Genomic DNA, 20,802 nt, shown 5'->3' on the forward strand with positions numbered 1-20,802 from the left:
CGGCCCCACTGGCGTCACGAGCTGATCGGGTGTCGGGGGGGGTCCCAAAAATATCCCATTGTGGGGGGAGGGGGGGGGCCCCACCTGTCCTTTGTCTGTCTGTCCCCTCCCCCCCACCCCGGGCCTTTTGTCTTGCCTCATCCATCCCATAATAAACCCGGGGGGGGGCTATAGGGGGCCCCTATGGGGCTGGGGGGGGGGTTTCTATGGGGCTGGGGGGGGTTCTGGGGGGGAGATATGGGGGTTCTATGGGGCTGGGGGGGATCCTATGGGGCTGGGGGTGCTATAGGGGTCCTATAGGGGAAATATGGGGGTCCTATGGGGCTGGGGGGGGATCTATGGGGCTGGGGGGGGGTATGGGGGGACATATGGGGGTCCTATGGGGATGGAGAGGATTCTATGGGGCTGGGGGGGTCCTATGGGGCTGGGGGGGAGCTATAGGGGTCCTACAGGGGAAATATAGGGGTCCTATGGGGCTGGGGGGGGCTATGGGGGTCCTATAGGGGAAATATGGGGGTCCTATGGGGCTGGGGGGGCTTCTATGGGGCTGAGGGGGGGCTATGGGGGTCCTATAGGGGAAATATGGGGGTCCTATGGGGCTGGGGGGGATTCTATGGGGCTGGGGGGGAGCTATGGGGGTCCTATAGGGGAAATATGGGGGTTCTATGGGGCTGGGGGGGAGCTATAGGGGTCCTATAGGGGAAATATGGAGGTCCTATGGGGCTGGGGGGTCCTATGGGGCTGGGGAGGGGCTATAGGGGTTCTGGGTGGGAGATATGGGGGTCCTATAGGGGAAATATGGAGGTCCTATGGGGCTGGGGGGGGTCCTATGGGGCTGGGGGAGAGCTATAGGGGTCCTATAGGGGAAATATGGGGGTCCTATGGGGCTGGGGGGGTCCTATGGGGCTGGGGAGGGGCTATAGGGGTTCTGGGTGGGAGATATGGGGGTCCTATAGGGGAAATATGGGGGTCCTATGGGGCTGGGGGGTCCCTATAGATCTATGGGGGGTCCCTGTGTCCCCACGGGGCGGTGGGGTGGCCTTGAGGTGGCCCCGTCCGTGTCGTGTCCCCCCCCCCGTGGGTGACGTGGTTGGGGGGGGAGGGGGGATATAAGGGGGGTTCCCCCGGGCAGTGCCCGCAGACCCACGGGCAGGTGGGGCAGGGGGAACTGGGAGCACTGGGAGGGGGCTATGGGGGAACTGGGAAGGCACTGGGAGGGACTGGGAAGGACTGGGAGGGGGCTATGGGGGAACTGGGAGGGACTGGGGGGAACTGGGAGGGACTGGGAGGGTCTAGGGGTGAACTGGGAGGGCACTGGGAGGGTCTAGGGGGGAACTGGGAGGGCACTGGGAGGGACTATGGGGGAAACTGGGGGGGCACTGGGAGGGTCTATGGGGGAACTGGGAGGGACTGGGAGGGTCGAGGGGGGAACTGGGAGGGCACTGGGAGGGTCTGTGGGGGAACTGGGAGGGCACTGGGAGGGTCGAGGGGAGAACTGGGAGGGCACTGGGAGGGACTATGGGGGAACTGGAATGAGACTGGGAGGGTCTATGGGGAACTGGTATGAGACTGGGAGGGTCTATGGGGGAACTGGAAGGGACTGGAATGAGACTGGGAGGGTGTGGGGGGGAAGTGGGAGGGACTGGGATGTGCTGGGGGAGGGCACTGCAGAAATCCTGGGGGATACGGGGACATACTGGATGGTACCAGGGGGGTTACTGGGGAAGTACTGGTGGGGCTTGGGGGGGGATGCTGGGACATACTGGGACATACTGGTTGTGTCCCGGACCAGCACCAGAGACTCCCGAGTCAGCACCGTGTGTCCTCCCCGACCCTGAGACCACAGAGAGAGGTGGGGCTGGGCACTGGGAGCACTGGGAGGGAACTGGGAGGGACTGGGAGGGAACTGGGGGGCACCAGGAGGGACTGGAAGGGGTCTATGGGGGAACTAGGGGGAACTGGGAGGGCACTGGGAGGGACTGGGGGGGGAACTGGGAAGGACACTGGGAAGGACCGGGAGGGATGGAGTGGTACTGGTGGGTACTGGGAGGTGCTGGGGTGGGTTAAAGGGCAGGCACCATAAGGTACTGGGGAAACTGGGCTGAACTGGGGAGGAACTGGGAGCACTGGGGAGGAACTTGGAATGGGGATGGGGAGCAACTGGGAGGAACTGGGAGCACTGGGGATGAAAGGGAGATGATGGGACCACCAAGGAAGGACTTGGGATGGGGTCAACTGGGAAGGAACTGGGTAAACTGGGAAGGAACTGGGAGAACTAGGAAGGAACTCAGAGCATTGGGGAGGGACTTGGGATGGCGATGGGTCAAGCAGGAGCAACTGGGAGCACTGGGGAGCAACTGGGAGCACTGGGGAGGAATGGGAGATGATGGGACCACCAGGGAAGGACTTGGTGGGGTCAACTGGGGAGGAACTGGGAGAACTGGGGAGGAACTGGGAGCACTGGGAAGGAACTGGGAGCACTGGGAAGGAACTGGGAGGAATGGAGGAGGGTTGGGAGATGGACTCAGGATGGAGATGGGTCAACTAGGGGGAACTGGGAGAACTGGAGAAGACTGGGCGATGATGGGCCCACCAAGGAAGGACTTGGGATGGGGTCAACTGGGGAGGGACTGGGAGCACTGGGGAGGGACTGGGAGCACTGGGGAGGAAGGGAGGAAGTTTGGGAGATGGACTCGGGCTGGAGATGGGTCAACTAGGGGGAACTGGGAGAACTGGAGAAGACTGGGTGATGATGGGCCCACCAAGGAAGGACTTGGGATGGGGTCAACTGGGGAGGGACTGGGAGCACTGGGAAGGAACTGGGAGAACTGGGAGAACTGGGAGGGTCTGAGGCCCCCCCTGCCCCGCCCAGCGCCGCCATGCCCAACGTGGAGATGGCCGAATTCGGGGAGGCGGCCCCATACCTCCGCAAATCGGAGAAGGAGAGGTTGGCCGCCCAGACCCGCCCCTTCGACCTGAAGAAGGACATCTTCGTCCCCGACGAGAAGGAGGAGTTCGTCAAGGCCACCATCGTCACCCGCGAGGGCGCCAAGATCACCGCCGAGACCGAGCACGGCAAGGTCGGGGCGGGGTCGGGTGGGGGGGGCGTGGCCTGGCCACCGCCACGACCCCGGGACCCTGAAACGGTGTTTCCATCACGCGTGGGACACCTAGAACCCATCCCACCTTCTCCAGCACTCAAGGGACACCTAGAACCCATCCCACCTTCTCTAGAAGCCAGGAAATATCTAGATCCCATCCCACCTTCTCCAGCACCCAAGGGACACCTAGACCTTCCCCAGCACCCAAGGGACACCCAGACCCCACAACCATCTTCTTGATCACTTGAGGGACACCCAGACCTTCCCCAGCACCCAAGGGACACCTAGAACCCAACCCACCTTCCCTAGTACCCCAGGGACATCTAGATGTTCTCTAGCACCCAAGGGACACCCAGACCCTGAACCATCTTCTCCAGCACCCAAGGGACACCTAGAGGTTCTCTAGCACCCAAGGGACACCCAGATGTTCTCTAGCACCCAAGGGACACCCAGACCCCAACCCACCTTCTCCAGCGCCCAAGGGACACCTAGAGGTTCTCTAGCACCCAAGGGACACCCAGACCCCAACCCACCTTCTCTAGCACCCCAGGGACACCTAGATGTTCTCCACCACCCAAGGGACACCTAGACCACAACCCACCTTCTCCAGCACCCAAGGGACACCCAGATGTTCTCTAGCACCCAAGGGACAACTAGATCTTCCTCAGCACCCAAGGGGCACCCAGACTTTCTCTAGCACCCAAGGGACACCTAGACCCCAACCCACCTTCCCCAGCACCCAAGGGACACCCAGACCCTGAACCATCTTCTCCAGCACCCAAGGGACACCTAGACCTTCCCCAGCACCCAAGGGACACCCAAACCCCAGCCCACCTTTTCCAGACCCCAAGGGACACCCAGATGTTCTCTAGCACCCAAGGGACAACTAGATCTTCCCCAGCACCCAAGGGGCACCCAGACTTTGTCTAGCACCCAAGGGACACCCAGACCCCAACCCACCTTCCCCAGCACCCAAGGGACACCTAGAACTTCTCCAGCACCCAGGGGACACCCAGACCCCAACCCACCTTCCCCAGCACCCAAAGGACACCCAGACCTTCTCCAGCACCCAAGGGACACCCAGATGTTCTCCAGCACCCAAGGGACACCTAGACCCCAAACCACCTTCTCCAGCACCCAAGGGACACCCAGACCTTCTCCAGCACCCAAGGGACACCCAGACCCCAACTCCCAGCCCTACGGGTGGGGGGCAAGTCCTTGCCCTGCCCCCCCGCCACGCCCCATGACGTCCTTCCCCCCCCGAGCAGACGGTGACGGTGAAGGAGGACCAGATCATGCAGCAGAACCCCCCCAAGTTCGACAAGATCGAGGACATGGCCATGCTGACCTTCCTCCACGAGCCCGCCGTCCTCTACAACCTCAAGGAGCGCTACGCCGCCTGGATGATCTACGTGAGTCGGGACCCCGGGAGGTTCTCCAGACCCCGCCAGGACCTCACGCACCCCTTCTTCACCCCCCTTAGGCCACCCTGACCCAAGATGTCCCAACCCAAGACCCCAAGGACCACCCAGACCCAACATGTCCCAACCCTGGACCCCTCAAGCCACCCAGACCCAAGATGTCCCAACCCTGGACCCCTCAAGCCACCCAGACCCAAGATGTCCCATCCCAAGACCCCAAGGGCCACCCAGACCCAAGATGACCCAACCCTGGACCCCAAGGGCCACCCAGACCCAAGATGTCCCAACCCTGGACCCTTCAAGCCACCCAGACCCAAGATGTCCCATCCCAAGACTCCTTGGGCCACCCAGAGCCAAGATGTCCCATCCCAAGACCCAAGATGTCCCAAACCTCGACCCCTCAAGCCATCCAGACCCAAGATGTCCCATCCCAAGACCCCATGGGCCACCCAGACCCAAGATGTCCCAACCCCGGGCCCCAAGGGCTACCCAGACCTGGGATGTCCCATCCCTGGACCCAAGATGTCCCAACCCAGGACCCCAAGGGCCACCCAGACGCAAGATGTCCCAACCCTGGACCCCTCAGGCCACCCAGACGCAAGATGTCCCATCCCTGCACCCAAGATGTCCCATCCCAAGACCCCATGGACCACCCAAACCCAAAATGTCCCATTCCTGGACCCAGGATGTCCCATCCCTGGACACCAAGGGCCACCCAGAGCCAAGATGTCCCATCCCAAGACCCAAGATGTCCCAAACCTCGACCCCTCAAGCCACCCAGAGCCAGGATGTCCCATCCCAAGACCCCATGGGCCACCCAGACCCAAGATGTCCCAACCCTGGACCCCTCAGGCCACCCAGACCCAAGATGTCCCATCCCTGCACCCAAGATGTCCAAACCCAAGACCCCAAGGGCCACCCAGACCAAAGGTGTCCTAACCCCAGACCCCATGGGCCACCCAAAATCAAAATGTCCCAACCCCAGACCCAAGGGCCACCCAGAGCCAAGATGTCCCATCCCAAGACCCCATGGACCACCCAAACCCAAAATGTCCCATTCCTGGACCCAGGATGTCCCATCCCTGGACACCAAGGGCCACCCAGAGCCAAGATGTCCCAACCCAAGACCCAAGATGTCCCATCCCAAGACCCCATGGACCACCCAAACCCAACATGTCCCAACCCCGGACCCCTCAGAGCCAGGATGTCCCAACCCAAGACCCCAAGGGCCACCCAAAACCAACATGTCCCATCCCTGGACCCCTCAAGCCACCCAGAGCCAAGATGTCCCAACCCAAGACCCAAGATGCCCCAACCCAAGACCCCAAGGGCCACCCAGACCTAAGATGTCCCAACTCTGGACCCAAGATGTCCCATCCCTGCACCCAAGATGTCCCATCCCAAGACCCCAAAAGCCACCCAAACCCAGGATGTCCCATCCCCAACCCCCTCGGGCCACCCAGACCCGGGACGTCCCCTCCTGGTGGGGTGGCACCCGGTGGCCCTGACCCACCCGCCCCTTCTCCAGACCTACTCGGGGCTCTTCTGCGTGACGGTCAACCCCTACAAGTGGTTGCCCGTCTACAACGCCGAGGTGGTGGCCGCCTACCGGGGCAAGAAACGGAGTGAAGCTCCGCCCCACATCTTCTCCATCTCCGACAACGCCTACCAGAACATGCTGACGGGTAGGGACCTCCCGCCGGGACCCCAGAACTGCTCCGATGTGGGGCAGATGTGGGGCGGGAGATGTGGGGCGGAGCCGAGGCGGGCTTCAGAACCTCACGCTTGTCCTCCTCGCCCCACCAGATCGGGAGAACCAGTCCATCCTCATCACGTGAGTGACCTCAGCCCTAAACGTCGCATTAGCCCCGCCCACAGCCAAGCCCCTCCTACTTGGGGCACACCCCTCCCCTCTCCCCACTGGAGCCACGCCCACCGGCACGGCCAATCCACTTCTTCCCACCTGGACTTGTCTGCGGAGGTCCACAGTCCACCTACTGCAAGCCCCGCCCCCTTCCCAGCGAGGCCCCGCCCCTAGCACCATAGCCCCGCCTCCCCACACCCACGCCTCACTCTCATTGGCTGCCCCCAGCGGAGAATCCGGGGCGGGGAAGACGGTGAACACCAAGAGGGTCATCCAGTACTTCGCTGTCATCGCTGCCATCGGCGACCGCGGCAAGAAGGAGACGGGGACGCCCGGCAAGGTGAGGGCACCGGGGGGGACACCGGGGTCTGGCCACCGCTCTTACACCCACCCAACCACCCAGCCGCCCAACCAACCATCCAACCACCCACCCACCCAACCACCCAGCCGCCCAACCAACCATCCAACCACCCACCCACCCAACCACCCAGCCGCCCAACCAACCATCCAACCAACCACCCAACCAACGACCCAGCCACCCAACCAACCATCCAACCACCCACCCAACCAACGACCCAACCAATGACCCAACCACCCAGCCGCCCAACCAACCATCCAACCAACCACCCAACCAACGACCCAGCCACCCAACCAACCATCCAACCACCCAGCCGCCCAACCAACCATCCAACCAATGACCCAACCACCCAACCAACCACCCAGCCACCCAACCAACCATCCAACCAACCACCCAGCCGCCCAACCAACCATCCAACCAACCACCCAGCCACCCAACCAACCATCCAACCAACCACCCAACCACCCACCCAACCACCCAGCCGCCCAACCCACCACCCAGCCACCCAACCAACCATCCAACCAATGACCCAACCATCCAACCAACGACCCAACCACCCAACCAACCATCCAAGCACCCAACCAACCACCCAACCACCCAACCAACTAACCAACCATCCAAGCACCAAACCAGCCATCCAAGCATCCAACAACCCAACCACCCAACCAACCATCAAAGAACCCAACCAACTAACCAACCACCCAAGCACCCAACCAATGGCCCAACCACCCACCCACCCACCCAACCATCCAACCACCCAACCAACGACCCAACCAACCATCCAAGAACCCAACCAACTAACCAACCACCCAAACATCCACCCAACCATCCAAGCACCCAACCAACTAGCCAACCACCCAACCACCCACCCACCCAACCATCCAAGCACCCAAGCAACCATCCCACCACCCAACCAGCCATCCAAGCACCCAACCAACGACCCAACCACCCACCCAACCAACCAACCATCCAAGCACCCAACCAACTAGCCAACCACTCAACCACCCACCAAACTACCCAACCAACGATCCAACCACCAAACCAACCATCCGAGCACCCATCCAACCACCCAACCAACCATCCAACCACCCAACCAATGACCCCCACCACCCAACCAACCAACCATCCAAGCACCCAACCAACCACCCATCCAACCATCCAAGAACCCAACCACCCAACCAACCATCCAACCACCCAACCAACCATCCAAGCACCCAACCAATGACCCCACCACCCAACCAACCAACCATCCGAGCACCCATCCAACCATCCAAGCACCCATCCAACCACCCAACCAACCATCCAAGCACCCAACCAATGACCCCACCACCCAACCAACCAACCATCCAAGCGCCCAACCAACCACCCACCCAACCATCCAAGAACCCAACCACCCAACCAACCATCCAACCACCCAACCAACCACCCAACGATCCAACCAACCATCCAAGCACCCAACCAATGACCCCACCACCCACCCAACCAACCATCCAAGCGCCCAACCAACCACCCACCCAACCATCCAAGAACCCAACCAACTAACCAACCACTCAACCACCCAACTGACCAACTAACCATCCACCCACCCACCCACCCACCCAATCATCTCACCATCCAAGCACCCACCCACCCACCCACCCATGGCATCGACCCACCTCTCCATCCACCCACAGCCCCTCCCCCACACCGTGACAGCCCCACCCCCATTGTCCGTGTGTCCCGCCCCCCCCCATCACCAGGGCACCCTGGAGGACCAGATCATCCAGGCCAACCCCGCCCTGGAGGCCTTCGGCAACGCCAAGACCGTCCGCAACGACAACTCGTCCCGATTTGTGAGTGGGGCGGGGTCTACAGGGCGGGGTCGACGGGGCGGGGCTCGCTGGCGGAAGGTGGCCGCCTCCATCTCGTGCTGCCGCTCTCCCAGGGCAAGTTCATCCGGATCCACTTCGGGGCCACCGGGAAGTTGGCGTCGGCCGACATCGAGACCTGTGAGTGGGTTGAGGAGGATGTCCGGTTGGCCGTCGTCCGTCCGTCCGTCTCCTCCTTCCAACCCCACCCACCTCCTCTCCATCCCCGCCCCAGACCTCCTGGAGAAGTCCCGCGTCATCTTCCAGCTGAAGGCTGAGAGGAACTACCACATCTTCTACCAGATCCTCTCCAACAAGAAACCGGAGCTGCTGGGTGAGCCACGCTCCCGCCCTCCCTGTGGACCCCGCCCCCTTTCCCGCCCCGCCCCGGGAGGCTTCCTGCCCATCCCAACCCCGTCTTCTCCTGGCAGACATGATGCTGGTGACCAACAACCCCTACGACTACGCCTTCATCTCCCAAGGAGAGACCACCGTGCCGTCCATCGATGACGCCGAGGAGCTCCTGGCCACCGACGTGAGATGGGGGGCAACCGGGCGGCGGGCGGGGTGGTTGCCCGGAGAAGACCTCGCCCCACGGTTTCGCCCCACAGAGCGCTTTCGACGTCCTGGGCTTCACCCAAGAGGAGAAGAACTCCATCTACAAGCTGACGGGCGCCATCATGCACTTCGGCAACATGAAGTTCAAGCAGAAGCAACGGGAGGAGCAGGCGGAGCCGGACGGCACCGAAGGTGGGGTCCAATCGGGGTCAAGGGGCGGGAATCGGGGGGAAGCCCGTGGTCCTCTGGGTTCACATCTTCTCCTCTGTGTCCTCAGAGGCTGACAAGTCGGCCTACCTGATGGGGCTGAACTCAGCCGATCTCCTCAAGGGGTTGTGCCACCCTCGGGTGAAGGTGGGCAACGAGTACGTCACCAAGGGGCAGAATGTCCAGCAGGTGAGGAGGACGTCGCCAAATCTTCCTCCTTGTGGGGTGGCACGGTGTCATCCCGGGCAAGGAGGACACCAAGAACCACCTCTCACCGCTGGGACGTCCCTTTTCCAGGTGATTTACGCCGTCGGGGCGTTGGCCAAGGCCGTCTACGAGAAGATGTTCAACTGGATGGTGACCAGGATCAACAACTCGCTGGAGACCAAGCAGCCGCGTCAGTACTTCATCGGCGTGCTGGACATCGCCGGCTTCGAGATCTTCGACGTGAGGCTTGGTTGACCTCATTGCGTTGACCCCATTGGGTGTTGAGTTGATCCCGTTGACCCCACTGGGCATTCGATTGACCCCGTTGGGTGTTGCATTCACCCTGTTGGGTGTTGAGTTGATCCCATTGACCCCGTTGGGCGTTCAGTTGACCCCGTTGGGTGTTGTGGTGACCTCATTGATCCCGTTGGGTGTTCAGTTGACCCCTTTGGGTGTTGAGGTGACCCTATTGATCCCATTGGGTGTTGCGTTGACCCCATTGGGTGTTCAGTTGACCCCGTTGGGTGTTGAGGTGACCCTATTGATCCCATTGGGTGTTGCGTTGACCCCATTGGGTGTTCAGTTGACCCCGTTGGGTGTTGAGGTGACCCTATTGATCCTGTTGGGTGTTGCGTTGATCCCATTGGGTGTTGCGGTGGCCCCGTTGATCCCATTGGGCAACACGTTGACCCTCTGGGCCATCCCCTCTCTCCAGTTCAACAGCTTCGAGCAGCTCTGCATCAACTTCACCAACGAGAAGCTGCAGCAGTTCTTCAACCACCACATGTTCGTGCTGGAGCAGGAGGAGTACAAGAAGGAGGGGATCGAGTGGGAGTTCATCGACTTCGGCATGGACCTCCAGGCCTGCATCGACCTCATCGAGAAGGTACCACCTCCCCCCGGGCCTCCTGGGGGCGGAGGGGGCTGCCGGAGAAGGATCCGTCCCATCGGAGCTCGCCAGGGAGCCCGATGGCGGCCAATTGGGTGGCGCTCGGCGTCCTCCGTGGCCGACGAGGTCGTCTCCTCCCCAGCCCATGGGGATCATGTCCATCCTGGAGGAGGAGTGCATGTTCCCCAAGGCCACGGACATGACCTTCAAGGCCAAACTGTTTGACAACCACCTGGGCAAGTCGGCCAACTTTGGGAAGCCGCGCAACATCAAAGGGAAGCCAGAGGCCCACTTCGCCCTCATCCACTACGCCGGCACGGTGGACTACAACATCATCGGGTGGTTGCAGAAGAACAAGGACCCCCTCAACGAGACGGTGGTGGGGCTCTACCAGAAGTCGGCCCTCAAGCTCTTGGCCAACCTCTTCGCCAACTACGCCGGGGCGGACGCACGTAAGGGGCATCCCCTTCCCGAGTGTCCAGGGTTCTTCCCCTCCCGTCCTTGACGTGTCCCATCTTTTCTTCTTCTCCAACAGCCATGGAGAAGGGGAAAGGAGCCAAGAAGAAAGGTTCCTCCTTCCAGACGGTCTCCGCCCTGCACCGGGTGAGGGTCCAGGGGTTAATGGTGGCCCCCAGGGTGTGCTGGGGGTGGCCAACACGTGGTAACCCTTGGTTGGGCTCTTTGTTCCCTCCATCATCTCCTTCTCCACCCACCAGGAGAACCTCAACAAGCTGATGACCAACCTGCGGTCCACCCACCCCCACTTCGTCCGCTGCATCATCCCCAACGAGACCAAGTCTCCCGGTGAGCCAATCCCCAAGGCTTGATCCAAGAGGGTGGGGCCAAACCCAGGGACCCTGGCCAATGGGGAGCAGCGCCGTGGGGCAAGCCTTGACCCACCGGTCATGATGACACCCCAACCCCCCACTAGGTGTGATGAACAACCCCCTGGTGATGCACCAGCTCCGCTGCAACGGGGTGCTGGAGGGCATCCGCATCTGCCGCAAGGGCTTCCCCAACCGCATCCTCTACGGGGACTTCCGCCAGCGGTAGTAGACGTGGACCGTGGGGCGCGGGGAGGGGGCGGACAACCCCGCCGGGGCTGATTCGGGGGCGTCCCACCCCCAGGTACCGCATCCTGAACCCGGCGGCCATCCCCGAGGGGCAGTTCATCGACAGCCGCAAGGGCGCCGAGAAGCTCCTGGGGTCCCTTGACATCGACCACAACCAGTACAAGTTCGGGCACACCAAGGTGAGGTCATGTGGTCTCCCCGAGGGCTTGGGGACATCACGGTCCCACAATCCCCGTGTCCACCTGAGCTTCCTCCATCCACCCACCCTCTACCGACCCACCAAACAACCCCCTCCGACCCGTAGCACTGACCTTCATCTCTCCTCGAAGGTCTTCTTCAAGGCCGGGCTGCTGGGGCTGCTGGAGGAGATGCGGGACGAGCGCCTGGCCCGCATCATGACCCGCTTGCAGGCCCAAGTCCGCGGTTTCCTCTCCCGCCAAGAGTTCAAGAAGATCCTGGAACGCCGGTGGGGTGGTGGGCCGGCGGCGGCGGTGGGGTCCACGTTGGGTGGAAGCCCCCGGTGACCCCCATCTTGCTGTGCCCCGCTCAGGGACTCGCTGCTGGTGATCCAGTGGAACGTCAGGGCTTTCATGGGGGTGAAGAACTGGCCGTGGATGAAGCTCTACTTCAAGATCAAGCCCTTGCTGAAGAGCGCCGAGACGGAGAAGGAGATGCAGGTGGGGCAGGGATGGAGAGGGCAGGAGGAAGAGCGGGTGGGCGGACGGAGAGATGGAGGGGTACGCCAGGAGGACGTGAGGTTTACAGGGGACCTTCGTGCCTCCCGCAGACCATGAAGGAGGAGTTTGGGCGGCTGAAGGAGGCCCTGGAGAAGTCGGAGGCCCGGCGGAAGGAGCTGGAGGAGAAGATGGTCTCCATGCTGCAGGAGAAGAACGACCTTCAGCTCCAAGTGCAGGCCGTGAGTGACGGAGATGGCCCCAGCCCGTCCCTCCTCCTTCCTTCGCCCTCCCACCCACCTTCCCCCTTTCCAGGAGCAAGACAACCTCGCCGACGCCGAGGAGCGCTGCGACCAGCTGATCAAGAACAAGATCCAGCTGGAGGCCAAGGTGAAGGAGCTGACGGAGCGGCTGGAGGATGAGGAGGAGATGAACGCCGAGCTGACGGCCAAGAAGAGGAAGCTGGAGGACGAGTGCTCGGAGCTAAAGAAGGATATCGATGACCTGGAGTTGTCCTTGGCCAAGGTGGAGAAGGAGAAACACGCCACCGAGAACAAGGTGAGGGCGGGGAGAGGCCTCGACTCCGAGCTGAGGGGACTCCAGTCAACTCAGCCTGGTTGGGTTGGGTTGGGAAGACCCAAGGCTGGTTGGGTTGGGAAGACTCAAGGCTCATTGGGTTGGGAAGACCCAAGGCTGGTTGGGTTGGGTCATGAAGACCCAAGGCTGGTTGAGTTTTGTCACCAAGACCCAAGGCTGGTTGGGTTGGGTCACGAAGACCCAAGGCTGGTTGGGTTGGGTCATGAAGACCCAAGGCTGGTTGGGTTCTCCTGCATCTCCTGACTTAGGCCCAGCTCAACCAAGAGCGAGAACAACCTCCTGCCTCTTGCTCTACCTCCGACACCGAGCTGGAGGCCTGATGTTTCTCCTCCTGCAGGTCAAGAACCTCACCGAGGAGATGGCCGGGCTGGACGAGATCATCGTCAAGCTGACGAAGGAGAAGAAGGCCCTGCAGGAAGCTCACCAGCAAGCGCTGGATGACCTGCAGGCAGAGGAAGACAAGGTCAACACGTTGACGAAGGCCAAAGTCAAGCTGGAGCAGCAAGTGGACGACGTGAGTCCCGTCCCACCCGTAGCTGGTCCCGTGGGGGGGCGAAGATCCTGCTGGGGTGGGTGTTTTGGGGGCTGACGGGGGGCGGTCTCTGCCTCGCTCGCAGCTGGAGAGCTCGCTGGAGCAGGAGAAGAAGATCCGGATGGACCTGGAACGGGCCAAGAGGAAGCTGGAAGGCGACTTGAAGCTGGCTCAGGAGAGCATCATGGACCTGGAGAACGACAAGCAGCAATTGGATGAAAGGCTGAAAAAGTAGGGCCCCTCCCACCCGCTCATGCTTTACCCATAATCCCTCTCTCTGCTGAGAACCCGGGAGCGTGACGGGTTGGCGTTTCTCCCCCCACCCAGGAAAGACTTTGAGCTCAACGCCCTCAACGCCAGAATCGAGGACGAGCAAGCGATCGCCGCCCAGCTCCAGAAGAAGCTGAAAGAGCTTCAGGTGAGGTGGGGGGGTGGGGGAAGCTTCTGGGCCAATCAGGAGGAGGGGCTGGTCCTCCCCCTTTTCTTCTTCCCACCTTTTCAAGAAGGACCTAGAGCGGCAACGCCGCCCACCCCAGGTCTGGAGCTCAAGGCACGTCCCTTCGTCAAGCCCCTCCCCGTGATTTATCTCCTCGAAATGACTCACGGGTTGCCGGGCGGGTTGTCTTTGGGGTGGGGTGAGCTGAGCCAATGGGGCTGGAGCACTCAAGGTTGGTGGGGTTGCTCAAGGAGGGTCACGTGAGCTGAGCAGACCATCTGGGTTGGATCACGTTGACTCTAATGTCCTCAGAGAATGTTGCGCTGAGCAGCTCAAGGGTTGGTTGACCTGAATGTCCTCAAGACTGGTTGAGTTGAAGAGTCTCCAGTTGGTTGGGTTGATTTTAGTTGAGTTGAAGAGCCTCCAGCTGGTTGGGTTGAGTTGAAGAGTCTCCAGCTGTTGGGCTGAAGAGTCTTAGGCTGGTTGGGCTGGGTTGAGGAGTCTCCAGGCTGTTGGGTTGACTTCAGTTGGGTTGAAGAGTCTCTAGCCAGTTGGGCTGACTTGAGAGGAAGAGTCTCCAACTGGTTGGGTTGAGCTGAAGAGTCTCCAGCCGGTTGGGTTGAAGAGTCTCCAGCTGGTTGGGTTGACTTGAGTTGGACTGAAGAGTCTCCAGCCAGTTGGGTTGAAGAGTCTCCAACCAGTTAGGCTGAGTTGAAGAGTCTCCAACCTGTTGGGTTGACTTGAGTTGGGTTGAAGAGTCTCCAGCTGGTTGGGTTGAGTTGAAGAGTCTCCAGCCCATTGGGTTGAGCTGCGTTGAGTTGAAGAGTCTCCAGCTGTTGGGTTGGAGAGTCTCCAGCTGGTTGGGTTGACTTGAGTTGGACTGAAGAGTCTCCAGCCGGTTGGGTTGAAGAGTCTCCAGCTGGTTGGGTTGGAGAGTCTCCAGCCGGTTGGGTTGAGTTGAAGGATCTCCAGCTGGTTGGGTTGGAGAGTCTCCAGCCGGTTGGGTTGAGTTGAAGGATCTCCGGCTGGTTGGGTTGAAGAGTCTCCAGCCGGTTGGGTTGAGTCAAGTGGATGAGTTGGGCAGAGTCGAGCCCAACAACGGTGTCCCTGCCCCCGGACCACAGGCGCGGATCGAGGAGCTGGAGGAGGAGCTGGAGGCAGAGCGGACGGGCAGGGCCAAGGTGGAGAAGCTGCGCTCGGACCTGTCGCGGGAGCTGGAGGAGATCAGCGAGCGGCTGGAGGAGGCGGGCGGCGCCACCTCGGTGCAGATCGAACTCAACAAGAAGCGGGAGGCGGAGTTCCAGAAGATGCGGCGGGACCTGGAGGAGGCCACGCTGCAGCACGAGGCCACGGCCGCCGCGCTGCGCAAGAAGCACGCCGACAGCGTGGCCGAGCTCAGCGAGCAGATCGACAACCTGCAGCGCGTCAAGCAGAAGCTGGAGAAGGAGAAGAGCGAGCTCAAGCTGGAGCTGGACGATGTCGGCTCCAACATGGAGCAGCTGATCAAGGCCAAGGTAGGAGTTGGGTCTCCAGCCGGGAAGGGACAACTCTTCCGTCGCTCTCCCTACGTCCCCTTTCATCTTCCTGCCCTTCTTGTCTCAAGGCCAACCTGGAGAAGATGTGCCGCACCATGGAAGACCAGATGAACGAGCACCGGACCAAGTCCGAAGAGGCTCAACGCATGGTCAACGACCTCACCACCCAACGGGCCAAGCTCCAGACGGAGAACGGTGAGGGCCTCGCTCTTCCCCGCCCCAATCGCCAATCCTGTGCCCAGTGGGGCGGCTTTGGGGTCTCTCCAGCCAGTGATTGTCCACCTTTCCACCCCGCAGGTGAGCTCTCCAGGCAGCTGGAGGAGAAGGAAGCCTTCATCAACCAGTTGACGCGAGGGAAACTCACCTACACCCAGCAGCTGGAGGACCTCAAGAGGCAGCTAGAGGAGGAGACCAAGGTAGGGCTTTGTTGGGGAGGTCGGTGGGGCTGGAAGACACCCCCAAGGTCAAGGCTGAGGTTGGTTTAGGACCGGGGCGCAGCGTGAGCCTGTCCTCCCGGCGGGAGAAAATGACTTGAAGGTCCTCAGGAAGTTTGGTGGGGTTGGTGGGTCTTCAAGGAGGTTGGGTTGGGTTGGTCCCGAGGAGGTTGGGTGGGTCTAAAGAAGGTTGGGTTGGTCCCATGGAGGTTGGGTAGGTCTAAAGAAGGTTGGGTTGGTCCCGAGGAGGTTGGGTTAGGGTCTACAGAAGGTTGGGGAGATGAAGATCGGCTCTTAGTGGCTTGGAGAACCCCAAGAGGACTCCAGTTGACGTGGACCCAGCGGTCTCACCTTCTCCTCGCCCTCCCCGCCCAGGCCAAGAACGCGCTGGCCCACGCCCTCCAGTCGGCCCGGCACGACTGCGACCTGCTGCGGGAGCAGTACGAGGAGGAGACGGAGGCCAAGGCCGAGCTCCAGCGCTCGCTCTCCAAGGCCAACTCCGAGGTGGCACAGTGGCGGACCAAGTACGAGACGGACGCCATCCAGCGCACAGAGGAGCTGGAGGAAGCCAAGTGAGTCATCTCCCCACGGATGCTGAGGCTCTCCCGTGGGTGGTGGGACCCGCTCGGTCTTGCCGGCCGTCACCGCCTCTCTTCCCTCAAGCAGCCACCACCCAGGATGTTGGGCTGCTTCACGCTTGGTAGATCTAGAGCCCAATTTGGGAACTAAAAACCCATTTTGAGGAACCTAGACCGTCCGCGAGCCTCACGAGTCCTACCGCCATCTTCCTCTCAAATGTCTTCGTTTTGCGGGTGACCAACAGGCTGGGCTGGCGGGGTCAAGCGTAGGTTTCTCCCCTCCACCTGGTAGGAAGAAGCTGGCCCAGCGGCTGCAGGAGGCCGAGGAGGCGGTGGAGGCGGTCAACGCCAAGTGCTCCTCCCTGGAGAAGACCAAGCACCGGCTGCAGAACGAGATCGAAGACCTCATGGCGGACCTGGAGCGGTCGAACGCGGCGGCCGCCGCCCTGGACAAGAAGCAGAGGAACTTCGACAAGGTTGGGGGCACCAAGGACGGGTGGGAGGAGGAGGAGGGTGGGAAGGGGGAGGAGAGACGTGGGGCCCACCCATCGTACCTACCAAAGATGGGCAGGAGAAGCAGCCCAGAAGAAAGGTGGGCAACTCTCAAGGGCCGTGTTTCGGCAGAGCTTCAAGTCCCACCAGGAGATTGCTGGGGAGAGGAGGAGGAGGATGAAGAGAGGGTTCTTCATGGGGGAAGCAGCTGGTGACGAGGGTCCTGGTGGTGTCCCCATAGATCTTGTCCGAGTGGAAGCAGAAGTTCGAGGAGTCGCAGACGGAGCTGGAGGCGTCGCAGAAGGAGGCCAGGTCCCTCAGCACCGAGCTCTTCAAGCTGAAGAACGCCTACGAGGAGTCGCTCGAGCACCTGGAGACCTTCAAGAGGGAGAACAAGAACCTCCAAGGTGAGACCGCGGGGCACGTCCCACCCCGCTCTTCCCCGCTGCCGTCCACGTGACTCGGTGGGATCTCCCCCGTGCAGAGGAGATCTCGGACCTGACGGAGCAGCTGGGCGCCAGCCACAAGACCATCCACGAGCTGGAGAAGGTGCGGAAGCAGCTGGACGCCGAGAAGCTGGAGCTCCAAGCCGCGCTGGAGGAGGCTGAGGTGAGCCGAGGCGCGTCCCCACGCCTCCCCGTCTTCTCCCGGTCTCCTCCGGGGTCCTCGACGTCCTCTCCGTGCCCCCCAGGCCTCTCTGGAGCACGAGGAGGGCAAGATCCTGAGGGCCCAGCTGGAGTTCAACCAGGTGAAGGCGGACTACGAGCGCAAGCTGGCCGAGAAGGACGAGGAGACGGAGCAGGCCAAGCGCAACCACCTGCGGGCGGTGGACTCGCTGCAGACCTCGCTGGACGCCGAGACCCGGAGCCGCAACGAGGCCCTGAGGCTGAAGAAGAAGATGGAGGGCGACCTCAACGAGATGGAGCTCCAACTCGGCCACGCCAACCGCCTGGCCGCCGAGGCCCAGAAGCAAGTCAAGACCTTGCAGGGCTACCTCAAGGTACCCGTCGGACGGCCGTCCCGCGAGGAGGCGAGGAGGCGCCGTTCCCACCGTCCCCCGGCGGCGGCCCCCCCTTCCCCACCCTCCCCGCTCACCATCTTCCCCTCCCCGCGCCGCCCGGCAGGACACGCAGCTGCAGTTGGACGACGCGGTGCGGGTCAACGAGGACCTGAAGGAGAACGTCGCCATCGCGGAGCGGAGGAACAACCTTCTGCAGTCGGAGCTGGAGGAGCTGCGGGCGGCGGTGGAGCAGAGCGAGAGGGCCCGCAAGTTGGCCGAGCAGGAGCTAATCGAGGCCAGCGAGAGGGTCCAGCTCCTCCACTCGCAGGTGAGACCTCCCGGAGCTCCCAGGAGAGAGGTCGCCTCCAACCCTGGAGAAACCGGGGGCGTGGGCGGCTTCTGGGTCAGGTCGCCGAGAGCTCCGGGCGAAGCCTGCGGAGACGGGGGGCTCGAAGGCCCGCAGGGCTGAAGCGGGACGGGGTGGTGTCCCCACGGCCACCTCCCGAGAGCCGCTCTGCCGTCTCCAGAACACCAGCCTCATCAACCAGAAGAAGAAGATGGAGGGCGACATCTCCCAGCTGCAGGCGGAGGTGGAAGAGGCCATCCAGGAGTGCAGGAACGCCGAGGAGAAGGCCAAGAAGGCCATCACCGACGTGAGTGCCGCGGGGGGACCCGCGCCCGGCGGGACGGAGAAGGCGCCCGGGGCCGCCTCCTCCCATGGCTTCTCTCCTCGGGCAGGCGGCCATGATGGCCGAGGAGCTGAAAAAGGAGCAGGACACCAGCGCCCACCTGGAGCGGATGAAGAAGAACATGGAGCAGACCATCAAGGACCTGCAGCTGCGGTTGGACGAGGCCGAGCAGTTGGCCCTCAAGGGGGGCAAGAAGCAGCTGCAGAAGCTGGAAGCCCGCGTCAGGGAGCTGGAGAACGAGCTGGAGGCCGAGCAGAAGCGCAACGCCGAGAGCGTCAAGGGCCTCCGCAAGTCTGAGCGGCGCGTCAAGGAGCTCAGCTACCAGGTGGGGCGCCTGGGGTGGCCCGGAAGGTCGCCCGCTGGCCCCGCGGCCACAGCGACCTACAGCCGATGCCATAGCGTGACCTAGAACGCAGTTGACCCGGTGGCCAGGGAGACACAGGTTACCCAGACCACCCACTGCCTCCATGTCTGACCCTGTTGTATGACCTAGAACACAGTTGACCCAGTGGCCAGGGGACACGGGTTACCCAGACCACCCACTGCCTCCATGTCCGATGCCGTAGGGTGACCTAGAATCCGGTTGACCCGGTAGCCAGGGAGACACGGGTTACCCAGACCACCCACTGCCTCCATGTCTGGTGCCGTAGCATGACCTAGAACACAGGTGACCCGGTAGCCAGGGAGACACGGGTTACCCAGACCACCCACTGCCTCCATGTCCGATGCCATAGCATGACCTAGAACACAGGTGACCCGGTGGCCATGAGCCCCCCAGGCCACCTCCTGCCCTCCCAGCTTCCCCAGGGTCTTTGCGTGACCCAGATCCTCACGTGGAACCTCGGCAGGGCCAAGAAGCCACCTTCACCCTGGGGGTCAACCCCACCTTCTGCCCCATAGCCAAGACGACCCATAGATCTCGAGGGGTTCCGCTCCACCCCCCCCAGAACATCGTTAATTGTCTCCTGACCGTAATTGCTCTCATGGTGCCCCAGAGCACGGATGGGTCTGGGTCCTGACCCACACGTGTCTCACCTGGCAGACAGAGGAGGACCGCAAGAACCTGGTCCGGCTGCAGGACCTGGTGGACAAGCTCCAGCTGAAGGTCAAGGCCTACAAGCGGCAGGCGGAGGAGGCGGTGAGCGCTGGGGGAGGCGGCCATGGGGCCACGCCCTAGGATGGAATGGGGCGGGGCTGGGGCGCAGGAGAGGGTATGGGGAGTCCCAGGGGACCTGGACATGGCGTGGTCAAGGGGTGGGGAGGGTGGGTCAAGGGAGAGATGGAGGGTGGGACAGAGGGATGATGGTGGGATGGATGAAGGATGGAGGGATGGATGGAAGGTGGGACAGATGGTTGGTTGGTTGGATGGATGGAAGGTTGGATGGATGGATGGTTGAGTGGATGGTTGAATGACGGGATGGAAGGATCCAACCCAGGTTGCTTGGGTGGATGGAAGGTGGGACGGATGGACGGTTGAGTGCCTGGAAGGTGGGACAAGTGGCTAGAAGGTTGGATGGATGGATGAGTCGATGGATGGAAGGTTGTGTAGATGGCTAATTGGATGGTTGAGTGGATGGAAGGTGGGACAACTGGCTAGAAGGATGGATGGGTGGATGGATGGACAGATGGGTGGAAGGTTGAGTAGATGGATGGTTGATTGGATGAGGAGCTGGTTGGTTGGATGGTTGAGTGGATGAAGGTGGGTTGGATGGCTGGAAGGCGGGATGCTTGGCTGGATGGTGTGACAGAGGGAACACTAAGAAGCGCAGACAGATGGACAGCTGGACGGCCGGTAGGACAGCTGGATGGGTGGCAGGTGGGACAGACGGACGGATGGATGGGGGGCAGCCCCACTGACGCCCCCCCCGGCCTCTCCGCCCCCAGGAGGAACAGGCCAACACCAACCTGGCCAAGTTCCGCAAGGCGCAGCACGAGCTGGACGAGGCGGAGGAGCGCGCCGACATCGCCGAGTCCCAGGTCAACAAGCTGCGGGCCAAGAGCCGTGACATCGGCGCCAAGGTGGGACCTTCCCCCCCCCCGCCCCACGGCTGCCCCACGGCTGCCCCCTCACCCCGATCTTCTCTCCCCACGGCCGTCGCAGAAGCTCCACGAGGAGGAGTGACCCACCACCACCACCCCCCACCCCGTCCAAGACGAGGCCCTAACGACGTAGAAGTAGTTCGTTAATTAACGACGGCCGGAAGAACCGAGTGGTCCGTGGGGGGGGGGGGGGGGGTGTTGGGAGGAGGGACACGCCTTCTCCTCGCCCACCCCACTCCCCTCCCAAAAAAAACAACCACAGAGAAGCAT

The 20,802-nt window shown here is 62.1% G+C and overlaps 1 protein-coding gene across 2 annotated transcripts; it reads left to right on the forward strand.

Annotated features, from left to right (window-relative positions):
- Positions 1–1,730: 1,730 nt before the first annotated feature.
- Positions 1,731–20,740, forward strand: LOC138682890 (myosin-7). 2 transcript variants are annotated; one of them, XM_069774425.1, is made up of 40 exons: positions 1,731–1,852; positions 2,873–3,080; positions 4,370–4,513; positions 6,051–6,207; positions 6,329–6,356; positions 6,615–6,726; positions 8,484–8,576; positions 8,669–8,732; positions 8,827–8,925; positions 9,023–9,126; positions 9,203–9,341; positions 9,427–9,545; positions 9,654–9,803; positions 10,279–10,449; positions 10,595–10,904; positions 10,988–11,055; positions 11,169–11,256; positions 11,384–11,501; positions 11,581–11,704; positions 11,855–11,991; positions 12,076–12,202; positions 12,313–12,441; positions 12,515–12,757; positions 13,134–13,310; positions 13,414–13,559; positions 13,656–13,746; positions 14,889–15,278; positions 15,368–15,494; positions 15,597–15,715; positions 16,109–16,305; positions 16,604–16,787; positions 17,045–17,210; positions 17,288–17,412; positions 17,495–17,803; positions 17,928–18,131; positions 18,331–18,456; positions 18,542–18,817; positions 19,535–19,630; positions 20,377–20,511; positions 20,594–20,740. In XM_069774425.1, the coding sequence occupies exons 2-40, from the start codon at positions 2,880–2,882 to the stop codon at positions 20,612–20,614; spliced, it is 5,814 nt and encodes a 1,937-aa protein (XP_069630526.1). In that variant the 5' UTR covers positions 1,731–1,852; positions 2,873–2,879; the 3' UTR covers positions 20,615–20,740. The 2 variants fall into 2 exon arrangements, with proteins under 2 accessions (XP_069630526.1, XP_069630527.1); XM_069774426.1 differs by lacking the exons at positions 19,535–19,630; positions 20,377–20,511; positions 20,594–20,740 and having other exon boundaries at positions 17,928–18,234; positions 18,291–18,456; positions 18,542–18,731.
- Positions 20,741–20,802: the final 62 nt, after the last annotated feature.

The sequence above is a fragment of the Haliaeetus albicilla genome, chromosome 29 (assembly GCF_947461875.1).
Source record: "Haliaeetus albicilla chromosome 29, bHalAlb1.1, whole genome shotgun sequence".
NCBI classification, from domain to species: Eukaryota; Metazoa; Chordata; class Aves; order Accipitriformes; family Accipitridae; genus Haliaeetus; species Haliaeetus albicilla.

Bases quoted from the DNA above. Each gene is read 5' to 3' on its own strand.
- LOC138682890 (XM_069774425.1), top strand. From the start codon at position 2,880: ATGCCCAACGTGGAGATGGCCGAATTCGGGGAGGCGGCCCCATACCTC. The intron at 8,926-9,022 runs GTGAGCCACGCT...TTCTCCTGGCAG, and splicing joins CAAGAAACCGGAGCTGCTGG to ACATGATGCTGGTGACCAAC. The intron at 20,512-20,593 runs GTGGGACCTTCC...CGGCCGTCGCAG, and splicing joins GCCGTGACATCGGCGCCAAG to AAGCTCCACGAGGAGGAGTG.